The sequence below is a fragment of the Rosa chinensis genome, chromosome 1 (genome assembly GCF_002994745.2).
Source record: "Rosa chinensis cultivar Old Blush chromosome 1, RchiOBHm-V2, whole genome shotgun sequence".
NCBI classification, from domain to species: domain Eukaryota; kingdom Viridiplantae; phylum Streptophyta; class Magnoliopsida; order Rosales; family Rosaceae; genus Rosa; species Rosa chinensis.
This window is the reverse complement of record NC_037088.1, coordinates 57,918,138-57,942,200: the sequence shown is the minus strand read 5'-3', so window position 1 is coordinate 57,942,200 and position 24,063 is coordinate 57,918,138. Positions and strand designations below refer to the sequence as shown.

Genomic DNA, 24,063 nt, shown 5'->3' with positions numbered 1-24,063 from the left:
TAAAAAATAAAAGGCTGATTATAACTAAATAATATATGAACAAGAGCACTGATTATGAAGTCTACCAATAATTTAGAGAGAGAGAGAGAGAGAGAGCGATAGAGACAATTACCAAATTAGCACGCTTTGTTCATTATAACTACATAGTCAAAGCTCTGTTCACTCAGTTACTCAGTTCGTTGAAAATTCTCCAGAATATGTGACGTCTGATAACAACAATTCTGTAGTAAAAAACTGAGAGAGTAGAAGATGAAGAGACACGAGTCCCCCCAATAGACAGCAATTGATAGCTACACATATACTTTTCAACCACAAAAGCAGAGCAACTAAAGATGATTACTTTACATAACTAAAGTCGGCGGCCAACTGCCGGAGTTATGGTTCGGACGGCGGTAGAAGCCGGTGGTTGGAGTCATAACGGTGTTGGCTGCCATGAATAAGCGTCGTTAATTTGGCTTTTCTCCAAATGAAGAACGAAGAAGAGGCAGTAATGGTATGGGCTTTTCTCCAGCTTGTGGATTTGTAATGTTAGACTGTGATGGGCCTAGGCCCAAGATCGCTCAAGCATATTGTTGTGAGTCAAGTCCAAATCACTCTCAACACTATTACAAACTCTGCTACTCTGAATTGTGTCAAAAAGGAAAGAAAGAATGCAGCATTATATCTAGATTATAGCCAAATACAATAGGTTTTGTTTTGTTTTTGAGAGAATTGTCAACTCATTGCATTGATCAGCGAAATTACACATAATGATCCATCCATGCGGGACTATCAAAAAAGTCACTACCTAAGTAATTCAACATTTTTAAAGATCATGAAGCTCAGCCAAAATCTACCCTAAAATGTCCTAGAAAATCAAAAGGCCAAGAAATTCCGAGTATTTTTGGCTACAAATCTCAGAGAGAACCTACGAATTCATTTCCCAGAGGAGAATAAATTCTTACATAAAAATAATTAAAAGTAAAACAATCCAACCAAGCAGCCCAGCTGTCCCATATGCCAATCAGAAGCCCAAACGAATGGGAAACCCTAGCACTAGGCCCAGAAGGGTTCCAAGCCCAACTGGACCGGCTAAGGCCACCCAAACTCATGGGCACCCCAAACAAGTACGGCAGCACACCAGATCGCCTCCAGTAGACGACGCTGGTCGGAAAGTCCATCCCCCGCTGGACATCATCATCGTCGCCTCTCCTAACAGCAGCCAACCCCGCTCCAACACGGATCAGCGCTGCATCAGTTGGCCCGGCCGCGCAAACCTTCTTGTACGACGACCAGTCTCCCGCCACCTTCACCACCCAGCCGCCTGGCACAGAACGAAATCCCAAGGAGGTAGACCTCCCCCCGGCGCTCCACTCCGCTCCCTGACGAGCCAAACCTTCCCAAACATCCCGGGCCAAGAAAGACCCGAAACCATTGCAGCTGCCTTGAAAAGCCACCCAAAGCAGAAGCTCTTCAGTAGCCCCAATTTTGAAAATCCGACGACGGGGAACCCCACCATCCTCAATCCCCCAGCGACTAGACGAGAAGGAAACCCCATCTCCTCCAGCCCAATTTGCAGATCCGCCGCCAGGAGGCCACGACCTCCACCTACCTCTCAGAGAGAGTAACCTAAACATAGTTCGAAAACATGTTTGCGCATGCACGAGGCCAAACTGCAAACCTAATTTTTTATGTAGTATTATTTCTACAATAGGTTTTGTTGGTATAATGTATTCGAATCTCTTCGTATTGGCTGGAACTCCATATCTTGCTTGTTCTAAAACAAAAATCAGATGTGCAGAATTGTAACAAATAAGGTATTGATATGAACTCGTTAAGTAGCAAACAATGGTAAATAAAGCAAGTAAGCAACCTATAAAGTATAAACAAACCAGGAAGAACAACAAGATTTATAATGGTTCACTCGATCGATATGATTAAGCTACGTCCAGTTTCGGAACCGGCAAGATATTCCACTATGATCAATTTGGAGAAACATATAACTAGAGTTATGAACAACTCTCTCTACCCAAAACCCTTACACACCTATTAACTCTCTCCTTGATTTAAATAGAGAAGAAGAAAAATTACTTACTTCTCATATACAATACACAATAGCACCAACACATAAGCTCAAGAAGCTTCTACTATAGAGCAACAAGCTTCTACTATAGAGCAACCAAGTGGCCAAGAAAGAGAGAGGAAGGCACAAAGAGTACTCTGGGAAGGTTTCCTGCATTACTATCTTATGTATAGCTGCGGGAAGCAGATGGCATGAAGCTGATCCAACTTGTGCTTCTCCTGCGATTGTTTGAATTGGCACGAAGACTCTGGCAAGGCTCATTTTGAGGAATCTTCAAACCCTTCATGTCTTCAGGTTCCTGAAGCTGCTCCAATGCTTTTACCATCTCAGTCATGTTTGGCCTAAACTCAGGTTCTTCTGATAAGCATTGTTTTGCAAGATTAGCTGCTTTAAGAGCTCCAGCCACAGAGTACTGGCCTTTTAAACGAGGATCAAAAACTTTGAGAACTCTGCGTTTGCTGGCGAGGTAAGGTTTGGCCAAGTCAACTAAATTCTGTTGCACAGTCGAAAGGCTTTTGTCCAGGGATCCGGCTCCTCTAAAGTGAGCAAGTCATGAAGTTAGTGAATTTCATAAAATCTCTAACCTCCATTTAATCTAATGGCTCAAACATATCCACGTTAAGAAATACTAACTGTTTGGATTATTTATTTATTTAAATAAGTCATGTGTTTCTCTATCAACAGAAGAAAAAAATAATAATAAATAAATGTTGCCTATCTTCATGAAACTAGGATCAAGCGAATTTTCATATCTGAATTCATAAGTTTAAACTTTTTTTTTTATCAAATAGGAACTTCATTAACAATGAATGAATTACAATGAGTTGTGGAGCAAAAGTCCGCGAGAGCACCAACTTGGTTACTATCGCAGGACAATCGACCCAACTAGACTTCACACTGGAAATCCATACTGACAGACTGATGGAGCCAAATAGGCCCCGACTCCAAACAAAGGAACGGTTGACTAATTTTTAAAGCCTCTTTTGCTAACCGGTGAGCAACCTTGTTCCCCTCCCGTTTCACAAAATGGCAACTACAAAAATGAAAAGACTGAATTAAAGACTTAACTTCATCAATTAAATGACCTTCAAAACTCAAATCCTCCGAACTATCATGTAGGCTATTGATAAGTTTAAACTTGATGTTAATTTTCTTAGGATTGTTTTCGGCTCCGAATAGCAAACCTTTAATTGTTTCTTCACTATATATCAAATTAACAATTCCAAAGAGATTTTGCTGTTTCCTCTGCCATTAATTTGTGGGCTTTGTAATTTAGATCCTATATTGATTACTGGAGATGATGGGTTTCCAACCGGTTATGTGTATGCGTCGATCCCCAAAATTTTTCTAGCTTGTGGTTTATAAATTCGTTGGATTAAACCCCAATTGTTCATGAACTTCAATAATCTTGTCTATGTGCAGTATGAAGGACTGAAGCACTCATGCATATATCACATGAATCTCCACAACTTTGCTTTTCTGAGAGATCCATGGAAGACCGGGTTCTTAGAAGCAAAGAATAAAGAAAAAAAATATATATACATAGTATTAACATTAATGTGGAAAAGAAATTTCTAAAATTTTGTTAATTGACGTGGATATGTTTGAGCCACGAGACATAAATTCAAACACCAGAAGCCGATGATCATCTTCAAAGCAATAACCCAACAATTTCACAAGATTTGGATGACGCAGCCTTCCTAGGTAGTAAATTTCTGTCTACAGTTCAAGGGATACAACTGAGTTAATAATTTCTGTGATAATATTACATGTAACATCATTTATCTGTAGAATCCATTAAAAGGTGCAAGATCCCATCAAGATTGTTTCATGAATTTGAACAATGTCCTCTTTGACAGCTGGTAAATCACCATTTTACCTCTTCTTTTAGGAATTGAACATAAATTAGATTAATCTCATATGTGAACCACTGTCAACTAATATCCACAAAGGCTACGTTTAGGGTACTGAAAAACAAATGAACAACACATTGTGAAAGTGCATGTAAGCAAACAATGGATACAAGTGAAACTCACCAACCATAGCTCGTGACCCAAGAAACCTTCTTTGTTAATCCTCTTCACAGCAATCAACATGCCCTTACCAGGGTTGGCAGCTGTTGATGAGTCATCAACCCACCCCTTGAAAACAGAACCAAAACCACCTTCGCCCACCATATTATCAGGATGGAAGTTCCAGGTCGCCATTTTAAGTTCATTCAAGAAGAATCTCCTTAGCAAAATCTCCCCTTCTGTCCGAGGACAAGAAGACACTGCTGCAGATGACACCTTTACTATTTGAATACAATCTCAGACAGGTAACAAACATGCTATATAACTTAAATTAATAGGTAATTTCTAAAATGGAATTAGAAACTTACAGAGTGACTATTTGAAAAAAAAGGTGTACAACTAGAAAAATTCTAACATCGCACTGCAGGAAGACTATGTTTCCTGTTGTTCATACTTCAAAGTATATGAAGTAAAACTTCGATCAGTTTTGTGAATTGCAAGGATAAACAGTTTAAAACTAATTAATTAGGTGAGAAAGAGTGAGATCAATTGAGCTAATAGTGTTTGGGTTTTCTTTGTTCTTCTTCCCCTAGACTCTGAGTCAAAAGCTTCTATCATTGAATTGCAAATTTTAGTCCTGTATTTCTTTTGTTTTCTTCATGAAGCAGGACAACTAGTAATTGTTCATATACCCTCTTGTACGAACATTTAACATGATAAGACAGAAAGAAGCATGAATCGAAAACGTACCATCATGGGGCAGACTCATAGCTCTACAGATTCTATTCCAATTTGAATCCATGCTCTGCAGTTCGATTTCCATAGTGTAAGTGCGGGCAAAAGATTAAAATCTAATGTTGTCCAGTTAAAGACACACAGAAACACGTAAATGAAAACCTGACAAACACTTATAAGAAAAAATTTGAGAACAATACTACTCTCGGCTTCTTTGTAATAGATTAGTTAAATGAACGCAAACCATTAGAATCATTACTGAGTTTTGCTGTCCTCCCTTATACTCATTCACTTATATACTACCATATGTCTATGGCTGGGACATTAAAACATCCATATGATCAGTGAATAAACACATGTGCCACTTTGATTTAGGTACCTTTGCTGCATAGCTCTACATTGGCAAGCGAAGAATGCTATCATCACCTATACTGAGCCCCCATATGAAGTTGAAGCACTGGGCGTCCCTGGATGATCTTGTGGTTTCTTATCTACGAAATCATCAGAAGCTTGCGGCCCAGTCAAATCGCTATTGATGGTCTCATTCAATGAATCCAGAAGATGAAGCTGAGGAAGATGGGGCAAACATTGATCTTGACTCACAAAGAAAGGGCAAGTGTGTTGTTTTGAAAACATCTACTCGTCAGGTAAAGCCTGCTGATTAATGTTTTGTTCATATTTTTGTACATTACTAGTAAAAGCAAAGAGTGCAGTTAGTCGTATTGTGGCTCTTGCATTATCCTTCATTTTAAAACAGTCATTCATCAACATTTGGAAAACGAGTTCTTAATCTGTCTACTTGAACTTCTTTAGAGTTTGTTGAATTCGGAGGTAACCTCAGCATGTACGTAGCTGTCCCATGATTTTCTTCAAATTTGAGAGTTGATTTTGGACCCAATTCTTTTTTGTACCATATTAGACCCACTTGTATAATTAGGATGTATTGGTTTTTATTGATTGCAGACAATCTTTCTGCTTGTTGTTGGGCTTGTTGACCCTGATAAATTAAAGCCTGGAGATCTTGTTGGTGTAAACAAAGATAGTTACCTGATCTTGGATACTCTGCCATCCGAGTATGATTCCCAAGTGAAGGCTATGGAGGTTGATGAGCACTGTGAAGATTTAATGCACATTTGTGATCTCGCTTTTCATTTTCATATTGTCCGGTCTGGTATGGTGAACCAGTAAGCATTTTTACCTTTGGGTGAGATTTTGGTTTCTCTTTAATATGATTTTTAACTCCTCTGACAGATTCAATTTGTTAATGGACGTGTACCACAATCTATATAAAAAATACGAGGGTATTTGGAGAATAATTTGTTACAAATAATTGAAATATGAGTTGCAATTCAGCTCTTAATACTTTCTGTTGTTTTATTGTCTAAGGTTGGTGTGCAAGGACATAACTGGGGATCTAGAGGATATTGCCATTCCAGCTAGCAATTTGGTCGATGATCCGCCTGTTGCTCCTACAAGCAAGTTGATCATGTTCATGGAGTAATACTTGTTACTTAGATAAAAAAATGTTTATAGGCAAGTTGGAATTCAAATTTCATCCAGTTGTCTTGTTGATTTGAGTCATTCTTCCTTATCAAATTACTTTGCCCTCTTCAGTTGCAATGGTGGAACTTTGTCATGGATCTTTTTATATCCCTCAATTTCAGGTTACACGTATTAATATGCTTTGTTGTGTTAATATCCACTGATTTGCTATTGTTGTGTTATGCTTTGTTGTTGAACTAGAGCAGACGAATAATTTGCAGTGGACGCTCGCATCTATACCGTTAATTAAAGCCTTGCATCTGTACTATCTATCTGGGCTGCAGTGAATTATTCTTGTTGTAGATCGATCCTTCAGTTTGTGTTCTGTGGTGTTGAAAGTTGAAGAGAGATCGATTGATATGGGAATGAAAATGGGTGGTTTGGTAGAGAAGGGCAGAGAGATCCATAAGTCCCTTATTTTCTGAAGTCCTTGCTATGTTTGTCACACTGGTTATGTCTTTACATTGTTTTTGAGTCTTTGGTTTGTTTCAGTACGTTAAGTTCCAGCTCTTCTATTTAGGATGCATTGGTTAAAACTCAAGTTAGAAAAGAGGTCCTGCAAATGTTTCTGACCCAGTTGAACTTTTACTAAAAACTGTACAGTTTAGTTGGGAATTTGAAGTTATTATTGTAAGAAAATTTATGGACTTATCACATGTTTATTAGAGTAAACAACAATTGATAAATGATTTAGACTAAATAATATGAATATGGAAACAGAACTCAATTCTAGTAACCTAATCGATGTGTATATCTATTGATAAGGGATAGAAATCTATTTACTGGATTATTAACTTAATTACAAAGATATGATATCATAAGGATTCTTAAGAGTGAAGTTTGAGTCCTATTGAACTTCCTTTATGGGAGGGGTTCAAGGCTAAACCTAACTCATATATAAGGATGTATAAGTCCCTGCAACCTCTACGACTTAGAGCATAAGTTCTTGCCCCATTCATAAGAAGCTCAAACTTAGAGAATTGCAGAAGACTTGTGCTTGTGGCTGCTTCAATCACTTCAATCGATCATGCAGGTACATGTCTCAATTTTAATTTATTTATCCTAGATGTATATACAATTGTGTCTATATTCGTGTGAATGATCTTGTGACAACTTAATGTGTATTCTCACAAGTGGTATCAGAGCCACCTTCACAAAAAGATAGATCGTTGTATGTATATAATCTATATCATGGCTATGAACAAAGAAGAAAACTTTTGGGGCAAAACCCAGAAAAGACTGCGGGTCAGATCCAAGCTATCTGGGTCAACCCGCTTTTATTTTCACTTCTGGTTTTTGTTTTTGATCATGCAGAACGTGAAAACAACAAGAGCATGTCCTCCCCACTATACAGCACAACAAACCAATGGAGAAAAAAAAAAAATAGAAAAGTGGGCATGGCTCGCTACCTCCCGAGAATCAACGAACCAATAGCAATGGCATTCGATTGCAGAAATTTGGAATACCAGACATGACGACTTGAAAGGGATGGTTTTTGCCTTCTTGGCGTTGTTACTTCCAACCCCGCGCGGCAAATCAAGGAAGAGAAAGTTTAATGGCTTTGGACGGTTTCCCTTCAGACCTACTTAAGCGGGATTGAATAATTCCAGATGAGAAATTTTCTATTGATCTTCTTTTGAAATTTAGTTTTCTGCTACTTGATTACTGATTGCAGTCATGTTTCGTAAGAATCTAATATTTTTCCTTGATAGTCCCATGTCATGAAAAGTTTGTGACCAGGTTTTAGGCATGAGCCTTGGACAACATTAATGCAGCCATTTGATCTCGTTGATTTCTCATTGTAAGAGCAATCAGTTAACAATAAACATAAGTTGTTGTGATTCCATTTGATTTTGGAAAAAGCATTGGAATCTCCAGGTATGATTGCAGCATTGTGGGCAGAGAAATAGTGATAATAATATCATTCTCTTCCTATCTAGAAACATGTGTAGATGCATGTAATATGCTGATTTTGGTTGAATTCAGATTACTGAGATTACATGCATTATACTTGTTTAGACTTTTTTGTCATGGTCGGATACATTTGGGTTTCATGAAAACATGATCAAATTGCATAATTAAGAATTGAATGAAATGCTCTGTTTTGTTATTGGCTTAGATCACTTGTTTTCAGTAAATTAGTTTAATTGGTTTGAACTATTAGACCAATCCTTGTACAAATAGAGCAAAATTTTATTCAGTATCTGTTTTAATACAGCTCATAGAATCGTCAATCTTGAATGACCATAGTCTTATGCATATACATATAGCATGTATATTTACTTGCAAGAATATGCCATTGTCATTTAGAAAAATTTGACCATCACAAAGACGTTATCATGGCTTGTGGACCTTTCTCTATTGTTTTCTTTTTAGTCTGCCAATTGCATCTGCAGGTTTTCACTTTAATGGCTCCCATATACATATATCTATTATGTGTATTGGTTTTGCTTTAGCTTCAGGGTTACTCTTTGACTAATGAGTAATCTAGCAGATAGTTTCACATGGTGGAGGGAAGATAAGGCTTTCAAAAAGAACTTGAACATGTGCCAAATAAGTGCTTAATTGTTTGTACTATAAATGTGATTGTCTATTATTGTGCATATAGAATCGTAGTCCAAATATATGGCCGTAGTAGGCAAGCGGCAAGCCTCCAATTTGTGGAATATCAGGATGTAGAAATAGAAACAACTTCCGAAACGAGGGGGACTGATTTGGCATCAACAACACTAGCTTATTTTGATACAAACAAGTTCTTTTTGGTGGGATAATTCTTTTAATTGTTCTTTTCCCGCGTTGGTGATTGTAATTTTGTGCTCGCCTCTGCTGCATACTTGATGGTTGTTTGGATGCTTTTAAAATTGGCCTTCATATATGTATAATTATTCATAAAGATATAGCCTTGATACGTACGTTTTAAAGGTGATGCATCTAGTGTTGATAATTGTAATGTGTGCGTATATACATACATGGACATGTCGTTCATTACTGGTCAAGAGAAGGTAAATTGTTTTAGCTTTGATCAAGCTGTGTGGCATGCATAGCCACTATACTTTACATGATTGCTGGCTACCATTAAAGTTTTGTTTTGTATCTCTTCTGGTATAGACTATTGAGTGCACATCAGGTTTGGATTGGTTATTTCTAAGGTTGTTTTACTAATTGGTGTTACTACCATATAAAGACTTGTCTTTTTGGAATGAGCATTGACGTTGCTTTTAAGTAGAAATATATATTTTCTCCTTCTTCTATAATGAATTTTGAGCTATAGAACAGCAAAACAGGTTAAAAACTAACCAATTTGGTTTAAGTGCATCTCATTGTTATGAAAAGTGGTTAGGAATACACTGAAGCTATATTTGCTTTTAATGTATTGAAATGCAGAAAACTATATTAAGGTCATTATAGTTCTGTTTTGCTAGTGTATCTTCATATGGTTGTTGTTTAGATATCTATATTTGTTTATAGATAGTTTTCAGCTGCATAATTATATAAAAAGCTTATGCATATGTTATTTATGCCACTTACTTTAATATGTGTTAGTCTGTATCAGATTGATATGCACACAGTGATGAAAAATTGCTGGATATGCATCTGTTAGAATAGACTTGCAGTAATTCTTAGCAAATATTGGCTATCAACATGCGGTCTAACGTGAGTTGGAAAATGAAGCTAATTTTCTAGCTGGTAGCTAGTTATTGTTTTGACCAATGTAAATACGTACCACTTTATCTAGTTTTGGTATAACTTAATATTGTTCCTTCATGATCATTATTCTTATTTTGATTTTGGGTAGTGGAACATGTCATATGCTCTTACAAATATATGTGGAAGGTTTTGTTTTGAGCTATTTGCATTTTAATGACAAATATATCTACATGCCAATTTGCTCACCTAGTTTAATATGTAATTGAGCTTTATGAGTATGTGTGATTGTATGGACAATCAAGTAAAGAATTAAGAGCTAGCTACTTTTGTGATATATATATATATATATATATATATATATATGCTATTATATACTGAAACACAAAAGAGATATGGATAGAGGTATGTACTTTTTCATTTCCGCTGTGCTATATATCAAATCATATGTAAGAATATGGTAATTGTATACGGTTCCATTTGTCTTCCTTTATTTAGCCAAGTGGTTCTCTAATTCTTTACTTAACTGAGCCTACAAGAAATACATTAAAGGATGTTAAAGAACACAAATGGAGAAAAGTTATTACTCATACTAAGGAAGATGTATGCAAGAAGGCATATGTTTTTAGGTCAGCTAAAGGTATGTTCTTTATAATCAGAACTGATTTCAATTTCAATTTTGAAGCATGGTGGAAAGTATATGTGATTCTTGCCAAAGCTATGTAGTCATATATTGTTGTTCAAATATTGTCATTGAAGTGGTTCAACTATATATGACTGCTCTGTGATTATTGGAATTGAAATTGAAAATGCATATACATAAGATGTATATGATAAAGTTAAAATATACCTGTGTTTCTGCAATGAGATATAAGGAAATTATCGATCTCCCAAATAATTAATCTTATTGAAGAATTAACAGGTACAAGAGTTTTGTTTTCTTATAAGGGTTCTCATACCTGGTTAGAAATAAAGTATTGAACTCATGTGGTTTGTGGTTTGAGGTTCTTTGCAAATGTAAATGGACATATTGCACAAAGCAATCTCCATTGACTTTTGTAAAAGATCATTGAGATAAAACAAACCTGAAAATTGTATTTTTCTTTTTAAAACTATACTTATATTGTCTTCCAAAGAAGTGTTCCTGTGTAGTTTTAGAATCAAAAATAGCATTACACACATTCACTGGATTCATATCAAGATACTTAGAAACCTTTCTTCTGTCCAAAGATGTTGATTGTTTCTCTGGATAACTTGAATTCTTTAGATGTGGTGTATTGATTAAGAAACTTACGAATACCTTGTCTTCTGCCACAAGGGTGTTGCTTGGTATTGTGATTACAGATTACAGAATGGGGTTGATTAATTGTATTTCGCTGCTCAGTGTTTATGTTATCTTCAGTGTTGATTTTGTTTCCACAAAATATACAGGAAAATAAACTCAATGAAATTTTGGTTCTTGTAGCCAAGTCAGTAAAAACAATTTTGGCTTGACATATGACTAAAGGTATCAATCTAGTCTAGAATTATTTTTGATGTGCTAGTCTTGTAGTCATAATTGTTATGCTACATTAAGTTACTTGTAATACACATTCTGGAGAATAATGTAATAGACTAAAATGTCTTCTTTTTATTTCATTATTTTGAAATCAAGTTATTATTACAATGTTTTCACCTTGATTTTCAGATTCTTGATACATGTGATTTTTGGCTGCGTATATACAAGTATGATATAGCTCTATGATAAATATTTCTTAAAGAAACATACACTTGATGTATGGTTTTGCGTGCATTCACACATCTTTTAGAGTTTTATTGATAGTATCTATATTTCAATTATATATCAAGTTCTATACAAAATTTCCTTCAAAAACCTTGATTGCAGATTTTTGCATTGACTAAAGAGAATATAGATTATATTATCTTTATGCATATGAAAACCGTTTTTTTGACTGTTGGCTTCTATATATTAATTACCCTTATTACATGTATATAAATAATAAAAATGGGGGGAAGGATTATGTATTTTTTATTATTAAGGCCCTTTTCTTTTGGACCTTGATATTGATCATTACAACTGTAAATTATTTGTGTCTTCTGAAAATCTGCAATTCCGTGTTTTTGGTTTTTTTTATTTTTCACTGTTATATGGATTCTTTTATTTTCTGATTTAATCAGAAACGGTTAAGAGTAAGAGACAGTGGGAGTAAAAGATTTTACTTATCTTTTATATTCTGATAATCTTCTGTTTGCCTGATAGAAAGGGAATTCCGGATATCTTCTTGTTTGTGCAAGAATAAGAAAATTTTATTCCTGACATTATGTTTGCAGCAATAAAGTTTTTACATGTATCTTGAACAATTGATTTCGTTTTGGCTCACTATTTAAGTTTTATTTTCAGTTCCTAATTGACAATGATATTTCTTATGAATAGGTGATGTGTGATTTCTAATTAATATAAGGTCTGAACAACCTTTTCAAGTTTTATTGTATATGCACTTGTCTGATGGAAGTTACATAAACCTTTTATGTTTTGGGGTTAGTGGGAGTAACTTTCTGGTAAAAACCTTTAGAAACTTTGGAGTTTACCTTTTGTCAAGTTGCTGACGTTTCTTCTGGAAGTGCATTTGAATTCAGTTTTTCATGAGTTTAAGTTGAATTGTATGCCAACATATTATTTGGATGTTATCTGCAGATTAAGTCATGCCGAATAATTATTTTGTTTTGGCTTATGTATGCTGTCATTAAGTTTGAAGACAGTGTTAAGGTTTAAAGTCTCATAAATGACTTTTGTTAGCTTCAGTTTGGTAGCTAATGTTTTTAGTTATAAATCCTTGGTATAAAGTTTGGAATTTGATTGCTGCAATGGAATTGTCATTGTGGTTATCATTAAATAGCTATTTGTTGTCATGTGGATTGAGTTGTGCCTTGCACAATGCTTCAGTTAAGTAACAAACACATTCAGTTTAGGATCCACTGGTGTTGAAGTTATGTTTGTGGTTTTGATATTCAAAGCCATACAGTTGGACTATAAGCATATGTTTTATAGGTTGATATACATTACATATGCTTGTTGATATCATATTAGTTTTGAGGCTTATGTGAAGTGCAGGAGTTGGTGTTAGTGGTTTTGAAGTGGTACGCTTTGCTAAAGTGTATTCGTTTTCTTAACTCTGCATCAGTAACTGCATTTTGACCAAGTCCGAATAGATTATGAGATTTTCATATTCTGGTGTGCACACTTAAGTTGTTATTTGGTCGATGTCTTTTGGTTCAATTGTTGTATAAACTGTGATAGTCCAAGTGGGAGAATGTAAGAAAATTTATGGACTTATCACATGTTTATTAGAGTAAACAACAATTGATAAATGATTTAGACTAAATAATATGAATATGGAAACAAAACTCAATTCTAGTAACCTAATCAATGTGTATATCTATTGATAAGGGATAGAAATCTATTTACTGGATTATTAACTTAATTACAAAGATATGATATCATAAGGATTCTTAAGAGTGAAGTTTGAGTCCTATTGAACTTCCTTTATGGGAGGGGTTCAAGGCTAAACCTAACTCATATATAAGGATGTATAAGTCCCTGCAACCTCTACGACTTAGAGCATAAGTTCTTGCCCCATTCATAAGAAGCTCAAACTTAGAGAATTGCAGAAGACTTGTGCTTGTGGCTGCTTCAATCACTTCAATCGATCATGCAGGTACATGTCTCAATTTTAATTTATTTATCCTAGATGTATATACAATTGTGTCTATATTCGTGTGAATGATCTTGTGACAACTTAATGTGTATTCTCACAAGTGGTATTCTTACAAATTGCAGTAGACATCCTAAGGATTGTTTCAGAATTGGAATCTCCTAAAAACGATTTTTCTAGAATTACTTGTGATTTTTCAAAGTTGCAGGTCTGCTGCAGGAATTTCTGAACACAGCAACTTCTGGATCCTCTTTTGATCAAAGGCTCAAAGCATCTCTAGTTGTTATGCAATACTGCCAGCCTGTAACTGAAGGTATTTCCATTTTGAAGTCATTTTGCATATAATCTAAAAGTGAAGAACGACCTTAAGGGCCAACTTGTCTACTATCTCAGGAGCAATAAAGTCATTGGCAATAACTTCAGAGTTATGTGGGGAAAATAGATGGCATATGGCTAACAGTATTGCACCTTCATATGGACCCGTGAGAATCTTAATTTCCAGTTTCCAGGTCATCAGTTGCATATATTTACTTCTAATTATGGATGTAGGTTATGGAGAGCACCTGTAGATTCACTTACTCCTACAATCGTAGACATGCTCAGTGAATAAGCTAAAGTAAATCAAAGCAGGTCCTGAGCCTTTGTTCTCTGTTAATTATATGCAGCATCTCAGCAAGGAAAATTTCTATTCTAAGTCAACTTTAGGCTGTTGTTGATGCAGCTTCTGCTGGCATCCTCATTATCACCACAAAGTGTTCTTCAAGACTTGGTTTCAATTCACTAAATGTTGTTAGAAAACTAGTTCCGTTGATGTAATGACTTTGTTGGATATATGGATGAATGTATCGGATTTTTACATGAATGAATGTGTTTTGGATGTGATGTCATTTTGAATGTATATCGGACCATTCAATCTAGCTAAAAACTATTGTGCAATAATTGATCATCACATAATTCCTAACAAAAACTGTTGTATGAGCCATCTAACTATAATACTATAAAGACTATAAGTACGAGAAAGTTATTGTCCAGCAAAACAACAAACAACAGTTTTTTTAAGAAATCTATAGTATCAATAATGGATAGACAATGAGATTTGCAAGTACATATTGTCTAAACAAGCCTTCAGACAACAGCAAGCATATAAGCCCCTGTTGCCTGGCACAGCCTTCAGACAACAGTAAGTATATAAGCCGCTGTTGTTCTTCGTGGTATTTAGACAACAGACAGTATAGTAGTCGTTGTTGTAGTAAACTTTATCAGACGACAGTTTTTTGGTATTGTCTGATCCATGTATCAGACGACATTGAGATAGACAACAGCAAACTCTATACTCAGACGACAGTGAAAAACTTTCGTCTGATTGAAAATTGGTGTAGTGTACTTTCCAAGGAGTTTACCTCCTGATCTATTTGAGTTGACAGTTTCTCTCAAAAAAAAAAAAAACATTATGCGGTTAAGTTTTTAGTACAAGAAAGTTAAAACTGTTGTTGGAACTACTATTGTTCGATCATACTCTGTGCATTTGTGAACTGATCTACAAATGCTAATAACCAAACAATATACTTTCATGTGCAAAATGCAACAGTTATGTTCACACACTCAAAAAATGTCCTGGTAAGTTGAATTGGAAGATCACAGGTCTGCCTTTCACTCACTTGAATCTCCCGTCCAAATAAATTGCATATCATTTTAATCCCTTCATAGTGTGTTTAAGACTTTAGGCAATCCAGACCTTAACTCAAGATACTAAACCCATACCAACAAATTAAGGTGGGGAGGGGAGGTCAATTCACCCATTAGAGACCCCAACCTCAAACAGTTTTACAATTGGACGCATTGGTGTTAATATCTTGGTAGATAATGATTTGGATGAGGATTCCAGCAATGATGAAGATGCACTGGATCCTGAAAATGTGCAGTGGTTTGTGGATGAAGAATATGTCCAGAGTGATGAAGATATGATCAAGGCAGTTCACGACTTGTGTTGTAGATGAAATTGAAGTTGATCGGCATGTGGAACCTAGAGAGGAGTCTGATGACTGATCTATGGACAACGATGATCTTGAGAGCTTTAATGAGAGTTCAAGTGATGAAGAGGTTGATGAGCCTGTAAAACAACCAAAGTTCAAGCAGTGTATAAGAGATACTGACTTAAGGGATCCACACTTCAAACTGGGTCTAGAGTTTCCAACTATGACACAATGTAGGGAGGCCATAAGAGAATTGTCCGTTGAATATGGAAGGCCACACCAATTTTCCCCAATATCCAGTCAAGACTTGTGGCCTAAAATTGGTGGCATGCTAATTCTTCCACCATTCTATCACAAACAACCAGGCTGACCCAAAAAGAGAAGGATTTTAGAACCAAATGAGATTCCCAAGGGTGCAAAAAAGCTACAGCGATATCATGCCCCATGCATTTGAGTGCACATTTTTGTGAAAACGATGGTCATAATAAGAGGACATGTCCTCAGTTATGTATTTTAAGCTTCATTTGTAGTATTGTACTATAATTTCAATATTAGATAAATTTTCCATGTATCTTGTTCAACCTTAAATTCCTTATGTTCTTAGAGAGGACAAGCACTAGAGTGTAAGTTTAAAAATCTCTTTGTTTAGTTCCAAGTACTGATTTTGCTGAATGATTTGAGAAATTGTGGTACCCTTAAGGGCATCTCCAACAGACTAGTTAAATTCAAATTGTAGCTATATATAACTATTTTTAAAGCAAAATTCAACTCCAACAGACTAGCTATAGCTAAGTTAAACTTAGCTTTAGCTAAATTGGCTAGCTATATTTAGATAGAGAATCATGCATAGCTAAAACAAAAGTTATATTTCTCTCTCCTCTTTTGTCCACATGTCAATTTATGATTCGATAAAATATAGTATATTATTTATAAATAGCTACTATGGCTGGAGCAACATTGTTAAATCAATAGCTATATTTCACAATTTTAGCTAAATTTAACTAAAAAATAATTCCTACTGTTGGAGATGTTTTTTTTTTTTTTGAAAGAGGGCCAGTACGGCTGCCCTTAAGCCTTGATCATTAATGAAACTGCAGAATACATGGGGGTGACATGAAACCTGAACCCCAAATTACAATGAGCATAGAGAGAATATCCCGAGATAATAACAAGAGTCTCAATGAAAACTATGTATTCTAACATGCATCAATTAGCGAAGAGTGCACAACTGGCTACTCTATTCGCTTTACAAAGATGGTGACATACCGGAAAGTGAAAGCTTACTCGAAGCCATAATTTACTAATAAAATCAACTTTCCCACTATGTTGCCACCGGAAAACGCATCCAGTGACACTTAGCTTCATCCTTCCACTAGGAGGTTGCGACCATTTGGCAAAGCAAGGAACTAGCCGCCTTCCTAGGTCACACAAGGTGTGCAGTCCGGGACAGAGCCCATGTCGCCCTACCACCATAGGGTAGGGACTTATTACTGACATAAAGCCACGTCTAATTAACATAACTAAATAAATTAAATAGAACTTATAAAACTTATTACTTAAATAAAATAGAAAAGCAACCCACCAGATTAGGCCCAGTAGCCTAAGGCAGGCCCAAAAGTCCAAAAAACAAGCAAGAGTGCATGGGTCGGGTTTGGCCCGCATGTGTTGCCGGACCAACATTGCAGCTTCGATAGGATCTGGTCGCCGCACCAAATTGTAGCCATCAACTGATATCGCCGGCCAGATCGCCATGGATCTTGATTCCAAAACGAAATCAGATCCAAACCCAATATAGGATCGATCCCCATAGCCTCTATCAGCCTTGTTCAACCCCAAAAAAGGGAAAGCAACAACGTTAATCCACCTCTACCGATCACCAGCATCCTCCCGCCGCACACCAGAAACCATCCGCCACGCCACCCTTGCTCGAAACCTCCGCCGCACAGATCCGAAAAGATCAAGAAGGAGCCCCTGGGCTTGCTGTTCCCTCTCCGAAAGCAACACAGGCGTTTCCAAACCACAGCTCCATCCCCAGAACCACTGTCCATCACCGGTGGACTCACATAACCAGTTCACTCGTCCGACGACGACATCCCATAGACGCGCCGCCGGATAGGGCATTGAAAATTTTTCTAGGGTTTTCACATTGCTCCGACTTTCTTGGAACTATTTAATATGATTTGCTTCGTTGGAGATGCTCTTTACAGAGCACAAATAGAGGAAGAGGTATTAGAAATTCAATTATGATGGAAGAAGGGCAATCTGGATTCTGGACAAGGGACAAGAGGAAGAGATAGTCAACCAAGTCTATATATTAACATCCTTAACTTAAGTTTATTTGTTTAATTTTTTTTCTTTTCTAATTTTCACTTTTGAATTAGAAGACATGGTGTTCCTGCTATTCCATATGTTAAAGAGTTGGGGGGACCCGGGGAGGAAGAGGCCAATTTGTTGCTCCAACAAGAAAAATTGGCATTAGTATCTGAGCACATAATAGTTGAATTGGCATCTGGTATTGAATTAACTTGATTAAGGCTGAGTTGGTAACATAGCATGTTATAAATAATTATGGTGATGTGATCCGGAAAGGAAGCTAAATGGGTATGGTGAACTTGTTTGACATTAGGCAATGATCATCGACATATTTGGTATATAATCTGTTGTGGAGACTATTTAAGTTATTTTGGAATTGTTAAAGGTATGGCATGGAATGAAGGTAACCATGGATAACTGTTTATCTATCATAAAGTTCCTGGGCCGGGGGGACCTGCCTCCCCTCTCCCAAATACTCTTTGCCAAAAAAAGTTGGTGCAGATATGACAAAATGATTAATTGAACAATTTAAATGGATGTAAAAACAAAAAATGTTGAAGGATGTCGACATAATGTGTGCCTCTACAAACTAAGGTTTAGAGTTATAATAGGAGAAGGTTCTAGGTATTCAATGTATTCGGATTCTATTACCTTTTATGTACTTTGTAACTCCTTATATAAGGGCTCCTATTATCAATAATAAACACACGATTACAATTCTCTACAACACGTTATCAACACGATACTCTAACCTAAGCCGAAAAAAAAAAAAAACCTAAAAACCCTAAACAACAAATCTGCCGCAGTTTTCCAAACCCTAGCCGCAGCCTCCCTGCTCCTCCTGCCACAAGCCTGTAGCCCCTGTTGCCTTCCTGCTGCTCCTACCGCAAGCCTGCTGCCTCCCTGCTGCTTGCTGCCGCATCTGCTGCTGCCCGCTGCTGCTCACTACTGCCACAGATTGCTGCTGCCGCACAAAACCGTTGCAGCTGCCATCTCTAGTTCCTGCTGCTGCTGCCCCAAAACACGCCTGCTCCAACACGTGCGTGTTCTCAAGCCCTAAATCATCACGTAAGTTTTTGTAATTAAAGTTGCTGCTTTCTTGTATTTTAAATTCATCTTATTTTCTGCAGAATTTTGGAAATATATGAACATGATTTTGAGTATTTAACAAAGTGGAATTGTGGGGATTCACGCTTAACGAACTAAGAGTGTTCCTAATTAAACGAACTAAGAGCGTTCGTATGAATTAAGAGTGTTCATAATGCTTGGACTAAGAGCGTCCGTAAGCATCAAATTGTGACCATATTAAAACATCATTGTTTGGTCTAATCCAAAAGAGATTCTTGGAAATTGATTTCTTGGTAGCATAGCTTGAAAATCTTATTATTTTAGTTTTCGTGGAAGTTTAGCTTCGAAACTAATATATCTTCTCCTCTTATTTTCAGGATGTCGAATGAACCTAGACTCGACTTTCCCATGCTTGACTCAACAGGCTCGGATTACCATAGCTGGGTAACTGATGTTGAGAACCATCTCACTTCAAAGGGAATATTACCCATAATCTAGGCACCTAACCCGGATCTTGTGTTCGTCCGAACACCTACAAAGCATGCTCAAGCAGTCATCTTGATGCGACGTCATATGGACAAAGCACTCATATTGGAGTATATGTCGATCAAGGATGCAAGAGAGCTATGGGTAACGCTAGAAGAGCGCTTTGGCAATGTCCAAGATTTCCTCCTTCCTAACTTGAAGGTTCAATGGAACAATCTGCTCTTCGCCGACTTCAAGTCTGTTGCTGAATACAATTCAGAAGCTCTTCACTTACAATCCATGTTGAGATTTTGTGGACAACCTGTCACAGAGCAAGAGCTAATTGAGAAAACTCTCTCCACCTTCCCCGTCTCAGCCATTGTGCTATCAAAGCAATATCGCACTGAAGTCAATGCTGGACGGATCACGAGGTTCCATCAGCTTATCAATATCATTTCTGTAGCTGAGAAACATGATAACATACTCGTGAGGAATTATAATTCAAGACCCATTGGAATTAAGAGCGTTCATGAGGTGAGTTATAATGCACCCAGAGGAGGGCACAAGGAGCGGAACCCTAATAAGGGATATGAGGGACGTATGGGCCCATATAACTGCCCTAACAAGGAAGGAAACCGCAAGTTTGGTACGGATACACATGGTGGCAATGCCACACGTGGGAGAGGTGGTCGTGGTATCCCTGGCCGTGGTGGTGGCGCCATGGCTCGTGGTGGTGGCGTCAACCCTCCTAGGGAACGCCCACAACGTGCACCTCAATTAAAGGGAGGCAACCACAATGACATGTGTCATCGATGTGGATCAAGTGAGCATTAGTTCAAGCAATGCAAGGCAAGTGAGCAACTAGCTGCAAGATACAGGGCATACAGGCACCTGAAAGAGCAAGAAGTGTACCTTGCAGAAGAAGAAGAAGATGGTGGAGATGTCAATCTCACCATAGAGGACTTCAAAGCTGAAGATGAAGTGCACAAGGATGCTGCAGACTTTGATTAGAATAGTCCTTTTTATTTTCCAAGAATTTTTTAATGGCAATATGCCTTATTCAATAAGTGACAATTGTATTAACTCTTTCTCATGTGGCGCACCCAATAAAATATGATGTCTAGGAAAGTCATTGAGATCATTGGTACTTAAGAGAGTCTCGCTTCACCAACATCTCTCTCTACTTTCCTAGTCATATTTGATTGGAGTTACCAAACGGACTGAGTGACTACAATTTGTCCAAGTTGTTAAAGTAAAAATGACAGTTGGAATTGGTCTACTCATTTCATTTCATAATCCCTTTATATAGGGAGAGGATTACAACGGAAATATGAATTACATTAAATACATTGAATGCCGATTGATCTTTAATCGTGCTGATTGATGATAATTATTGATTCCTTGATTCCCTCTCCATCAGTTGCTTTGACGAAGGCACATAATCTGTTTTTCCTTTAACACTCCCCCTTGTGCCAAGTCAAAGACGAAATGGTACATGAGTTGTTGCCTCACTAAAAACCTTGCCAAGTAACAAAAAACCATGTGGGACAAAAAATACACCTTGGTCGAAGGAAAAGAGCACAACGCAGCTTTTACATTTGAGGATGACATGTGTGTGTTAGACTCCCCCTGACGTCTACACCTCCCCCCTGATCTTTACATTAATCAAGGAAGCTTGGAAAGTCTTCGCATTCCTATGCTTTTCACATGTTTCTCAAATGTGGCCTTAGGCAGTGATTTGGTGAACAAATCTGCCACATTCTCCTCAGACCTTACTTGATTCACTTGAATCTTGAGGAGGGTCTGTTGTTGCTGATTGTAGAAAAACTTTGGCGATATGTGTTTGGTGTTATCACCCTTGATATAACCTAGCTTCATCTGTTCGATGCAAGCTGCATTATCTTCATAAATGCAAGTAGGCTCTTCAGTGGTAGAACTCAAACCACTAGTCCCTCGAATATGTGTAGTGATAGCTCTTAACCATACACACTCACAAACTGCCTCATGTAGAGCAATGATCTCTGAGTGGTTCGAGGAGGTAGCCACAAGGGTTTGTTTGGTTGATCTCCAAGATATCGCCGTGTTCCAAATGGTAAATACATAACCAGTTTGGGAACGACCTTTATGTGGGTCAAAGAGGTACCCAGCATCAGCAAAACCAACCAAAACGTCATTTGGCGTTTCGGTGTAGTGAGTGGCGCTTTTGCCATCAATATTTCCTTTAGGGATTGCAGTTCCATCTGCGGTCCCTCTTGTCTCTCTGTAGGGAAAGAACAGTCCCAAGTCAATGATTCCTTTTAGGTATCGAAAATGTTCTTGATACCATTCCAGTGATGCTGCGTTGGCGCTGAGCTAAATCTAACAAGTTCATTGAGAATGCAATGTCTGGTCGAGTACATTGGGCTAAGTACAATAATGCGCCTATTGCACTTAGTGTTTCTGGCGGCTTTCCCTGGGTACCTCACACAAAATGCTATACCGTCTGGGGCATCGATCGGCTCCTAAATCCTGTATCAAGGACACAACGTTAGAGGGATAAACCGTACCGGACGGTTTATACCTCTCCGATGCATGAGTGAGAAACTAATAGTTGTGTAGAATAAATTGTGGATAAAGGAGTTATTACCTGTCAAAGGTGGTTGTGCTATAATCTTTATATTCAAGCATGGGAAGGGAGTCTCCCCTATCCTCGATGTGGGACACAGGTTCTTCTGATGCCATATCAGTCATGTATTTGTAAAATAGATGGGCTGTGCTGGCCTTGCCCCGGGCCCTGGGTGCCCGGGGTGGCACCTTATGTGAAGCCCGCCATGGTGGGGTGTGAACCCGGCCCATGGGGTAGTACCTGGGAGTACCGATGGGGCTCAGGGGCTAGTGCTAAACCTAGTTGAGACTCCATAGTCTGTACAAGTCCCCCAAGTTCCCGTTTGTTAACGTTAGAATTCGGGCGGACTCTAGTTAGCTATAAATAAAGAAAGAGAGAGAGAGAGAGAGATTGACACAAGATGTATAGTGGTTCGCCTCCGCATGAGCGGGAGACTACGTCCACTTGAAAGCTATACTAGTGTGTCGAGCCTTGCGGCCTAACAAGATTACAAGAGATGTAATGGAGTGCATGAATGAATGTTTGAGTGGGAGGAGAGTTCCTTTTATAAGTCAAGGAAGCCATCTCCTCTACTTATTCTTCGATGTGGGACAAGTTTCCACATATTTCTAGTCTATTAAGCCTAGAAGCATGTAGAAAGCTATGTTGTAGTGGCATCTTGGCAAGGGCGGAAAGGTGGCTTCCCGACGTCGGATTTGCGACTTCCGGATACCGTGGCGTAGCTTGAACATAGGGCTACACGATGCATGTCTCGGTTGGGCCTTGCCATGGTTCGTGGATGTCCCAAAGTGGGTGTTACTTATGCTTGGTGATGGAGAGAACTAGCTTGCTAGTGTAGGTATAAACAAGTCCCCGAAGTCCCCGAGTAAGAGTAACTTCTTGGTTGGGGAGTTCAAATCATGAAGTCATCAAGCATAAGTAATATCCGAGAGGCGCACGGCCCCTACAAGTCCCCGAGCTCCGCAAGCAAGAAGGGACTGGCCATCCTGCATCACAAAAGACCAAAAAAATCGCATATGTAGTTACATCGGGGGTGCACAACCATAGATTCGTGGAGCCCGGAGGCTAGACCACATGTGAGAAAACGTGAAACAGTGTGGTGCCCGGAGGCTAGACCATAGATAAGAAAATGTGAACAAGTGTAGTGCCCGGAGGCTAGACCACATGTAAGAAGCATTGAGAACCAAGAGCGTAATTAAAGCATGTTGGATAAGTGTAGCGAGTTAGGTGTTCGAGCAAGTTAGGTGTAGGCGCTATATGAGCGTGCGGGGCGTAGCCCAAGCGAGTCGCGGCCATGCTTTGATACCTAAGCGAGTCATAACCGTTTCGCAAGCATTTATCCGAGCATGTTTAATTGAGCTATAAGTGTCACAAGGTTCTAGATGAATGTCACATGAAAGTGAAATTGAAGCATGTATGTGTGCAGCATGAACTTGTAGGAAAGTTGCTAATAACATATTGTAGACATGCTTAAAGGTATAGAGACATGTATAGTCATAGCATCGGTGGTAGCTCAAAGTGCAAGAGCGTAAGAGATAAGAAAATGCGACTTATCTGGCGGATGCGGTGTTTTCAAGCATGCAGCAACTCGTAATGGAGGTGGAATGATTGAAGAAAAGAGCTCAAGGTTCGGTGCTGACCAAAGTCCACAGTCAACATTGACCAAAGTCAACAGGAAGCATTGACCAGGTCAACGCCAACCATATATTCAGAACGAGCGCAGCGAGCTAGCGGAGGATTGTAGCGAGCTAGCAGAGAGGCCAAGCGGAGCTGCCTTTGCTCGGCGGAGTCTTGGTGGGCGGAGGTTTGCCGCTGGTGCTCAAGAGTGGCGAAGTCGGGCGGAACGGATCCTCTGGCCATGGCTGCTGGCATAGCGAAGGTGAAGCGCAGCGGGGGAATCTGGTCCAGTGGGCGGTGGTGTGCCGCCGGT

The 24,063-nt window shown here is 38.2% G+C and overlaps 1 protein-coding gene across 1 annotated transcript; it reads right to left on the bottom strand.

The window, feature by feature from the left end:
- Positions 1–2,225: 2,225 nt before the first annotated feature.
- LOC121049750 (probable serine/threonine-protein kinase PBL11) lies at positions 2,226–5,194 on the bottom strand. The gene is made up of 6 exons (XM_040507820.1): positions 5,189–5,194; positions 4,825–4,879; positions 4,099–4,355; positions 3,657–3,781; positions 3,054–3,095; positions 2,226–2,598 (listed from the first exon to the last, which is right to left on the bottom strand). Exons 2-6 carry the CDS (start codon positions 4,874–4,876, stop codon positions 2,226–2,228), a joined length of 849 nt encoding a protein of 282 aa, XP_040363754.1. The 5' UTR covers positions 4,877–4,879; positions 5,189–5,194.
- Between the last annotated feature and the right edge of the window lie 18,869 nt (positions 5,195–24,063).

Bases quoted from the DNA above. Each gene is read 5' to 3' on its own strand.
- LOC121049750 (XM_040507820.1), bottom strand. From the start codon at position 4,876: ATGGATTCAAATTGGAATAGAATCTGTAGAGCTATGAGTCTGCCCCAT. The intron at 3,096-3,656 runs GTCAATTAACAA...TCATTTTTGTAG, and splicing joins CGTGGCTCAAACATATCCAC to TTGCCATTTTGTGAAACGGG. The intron at 2,599-3,053 runs GTTAGCAAAAGA...TGCTCACTTTAG, and splicing joins GGGAACAAGGTTGCTCACCG to AGGAGCCGGATCCCTGGACA.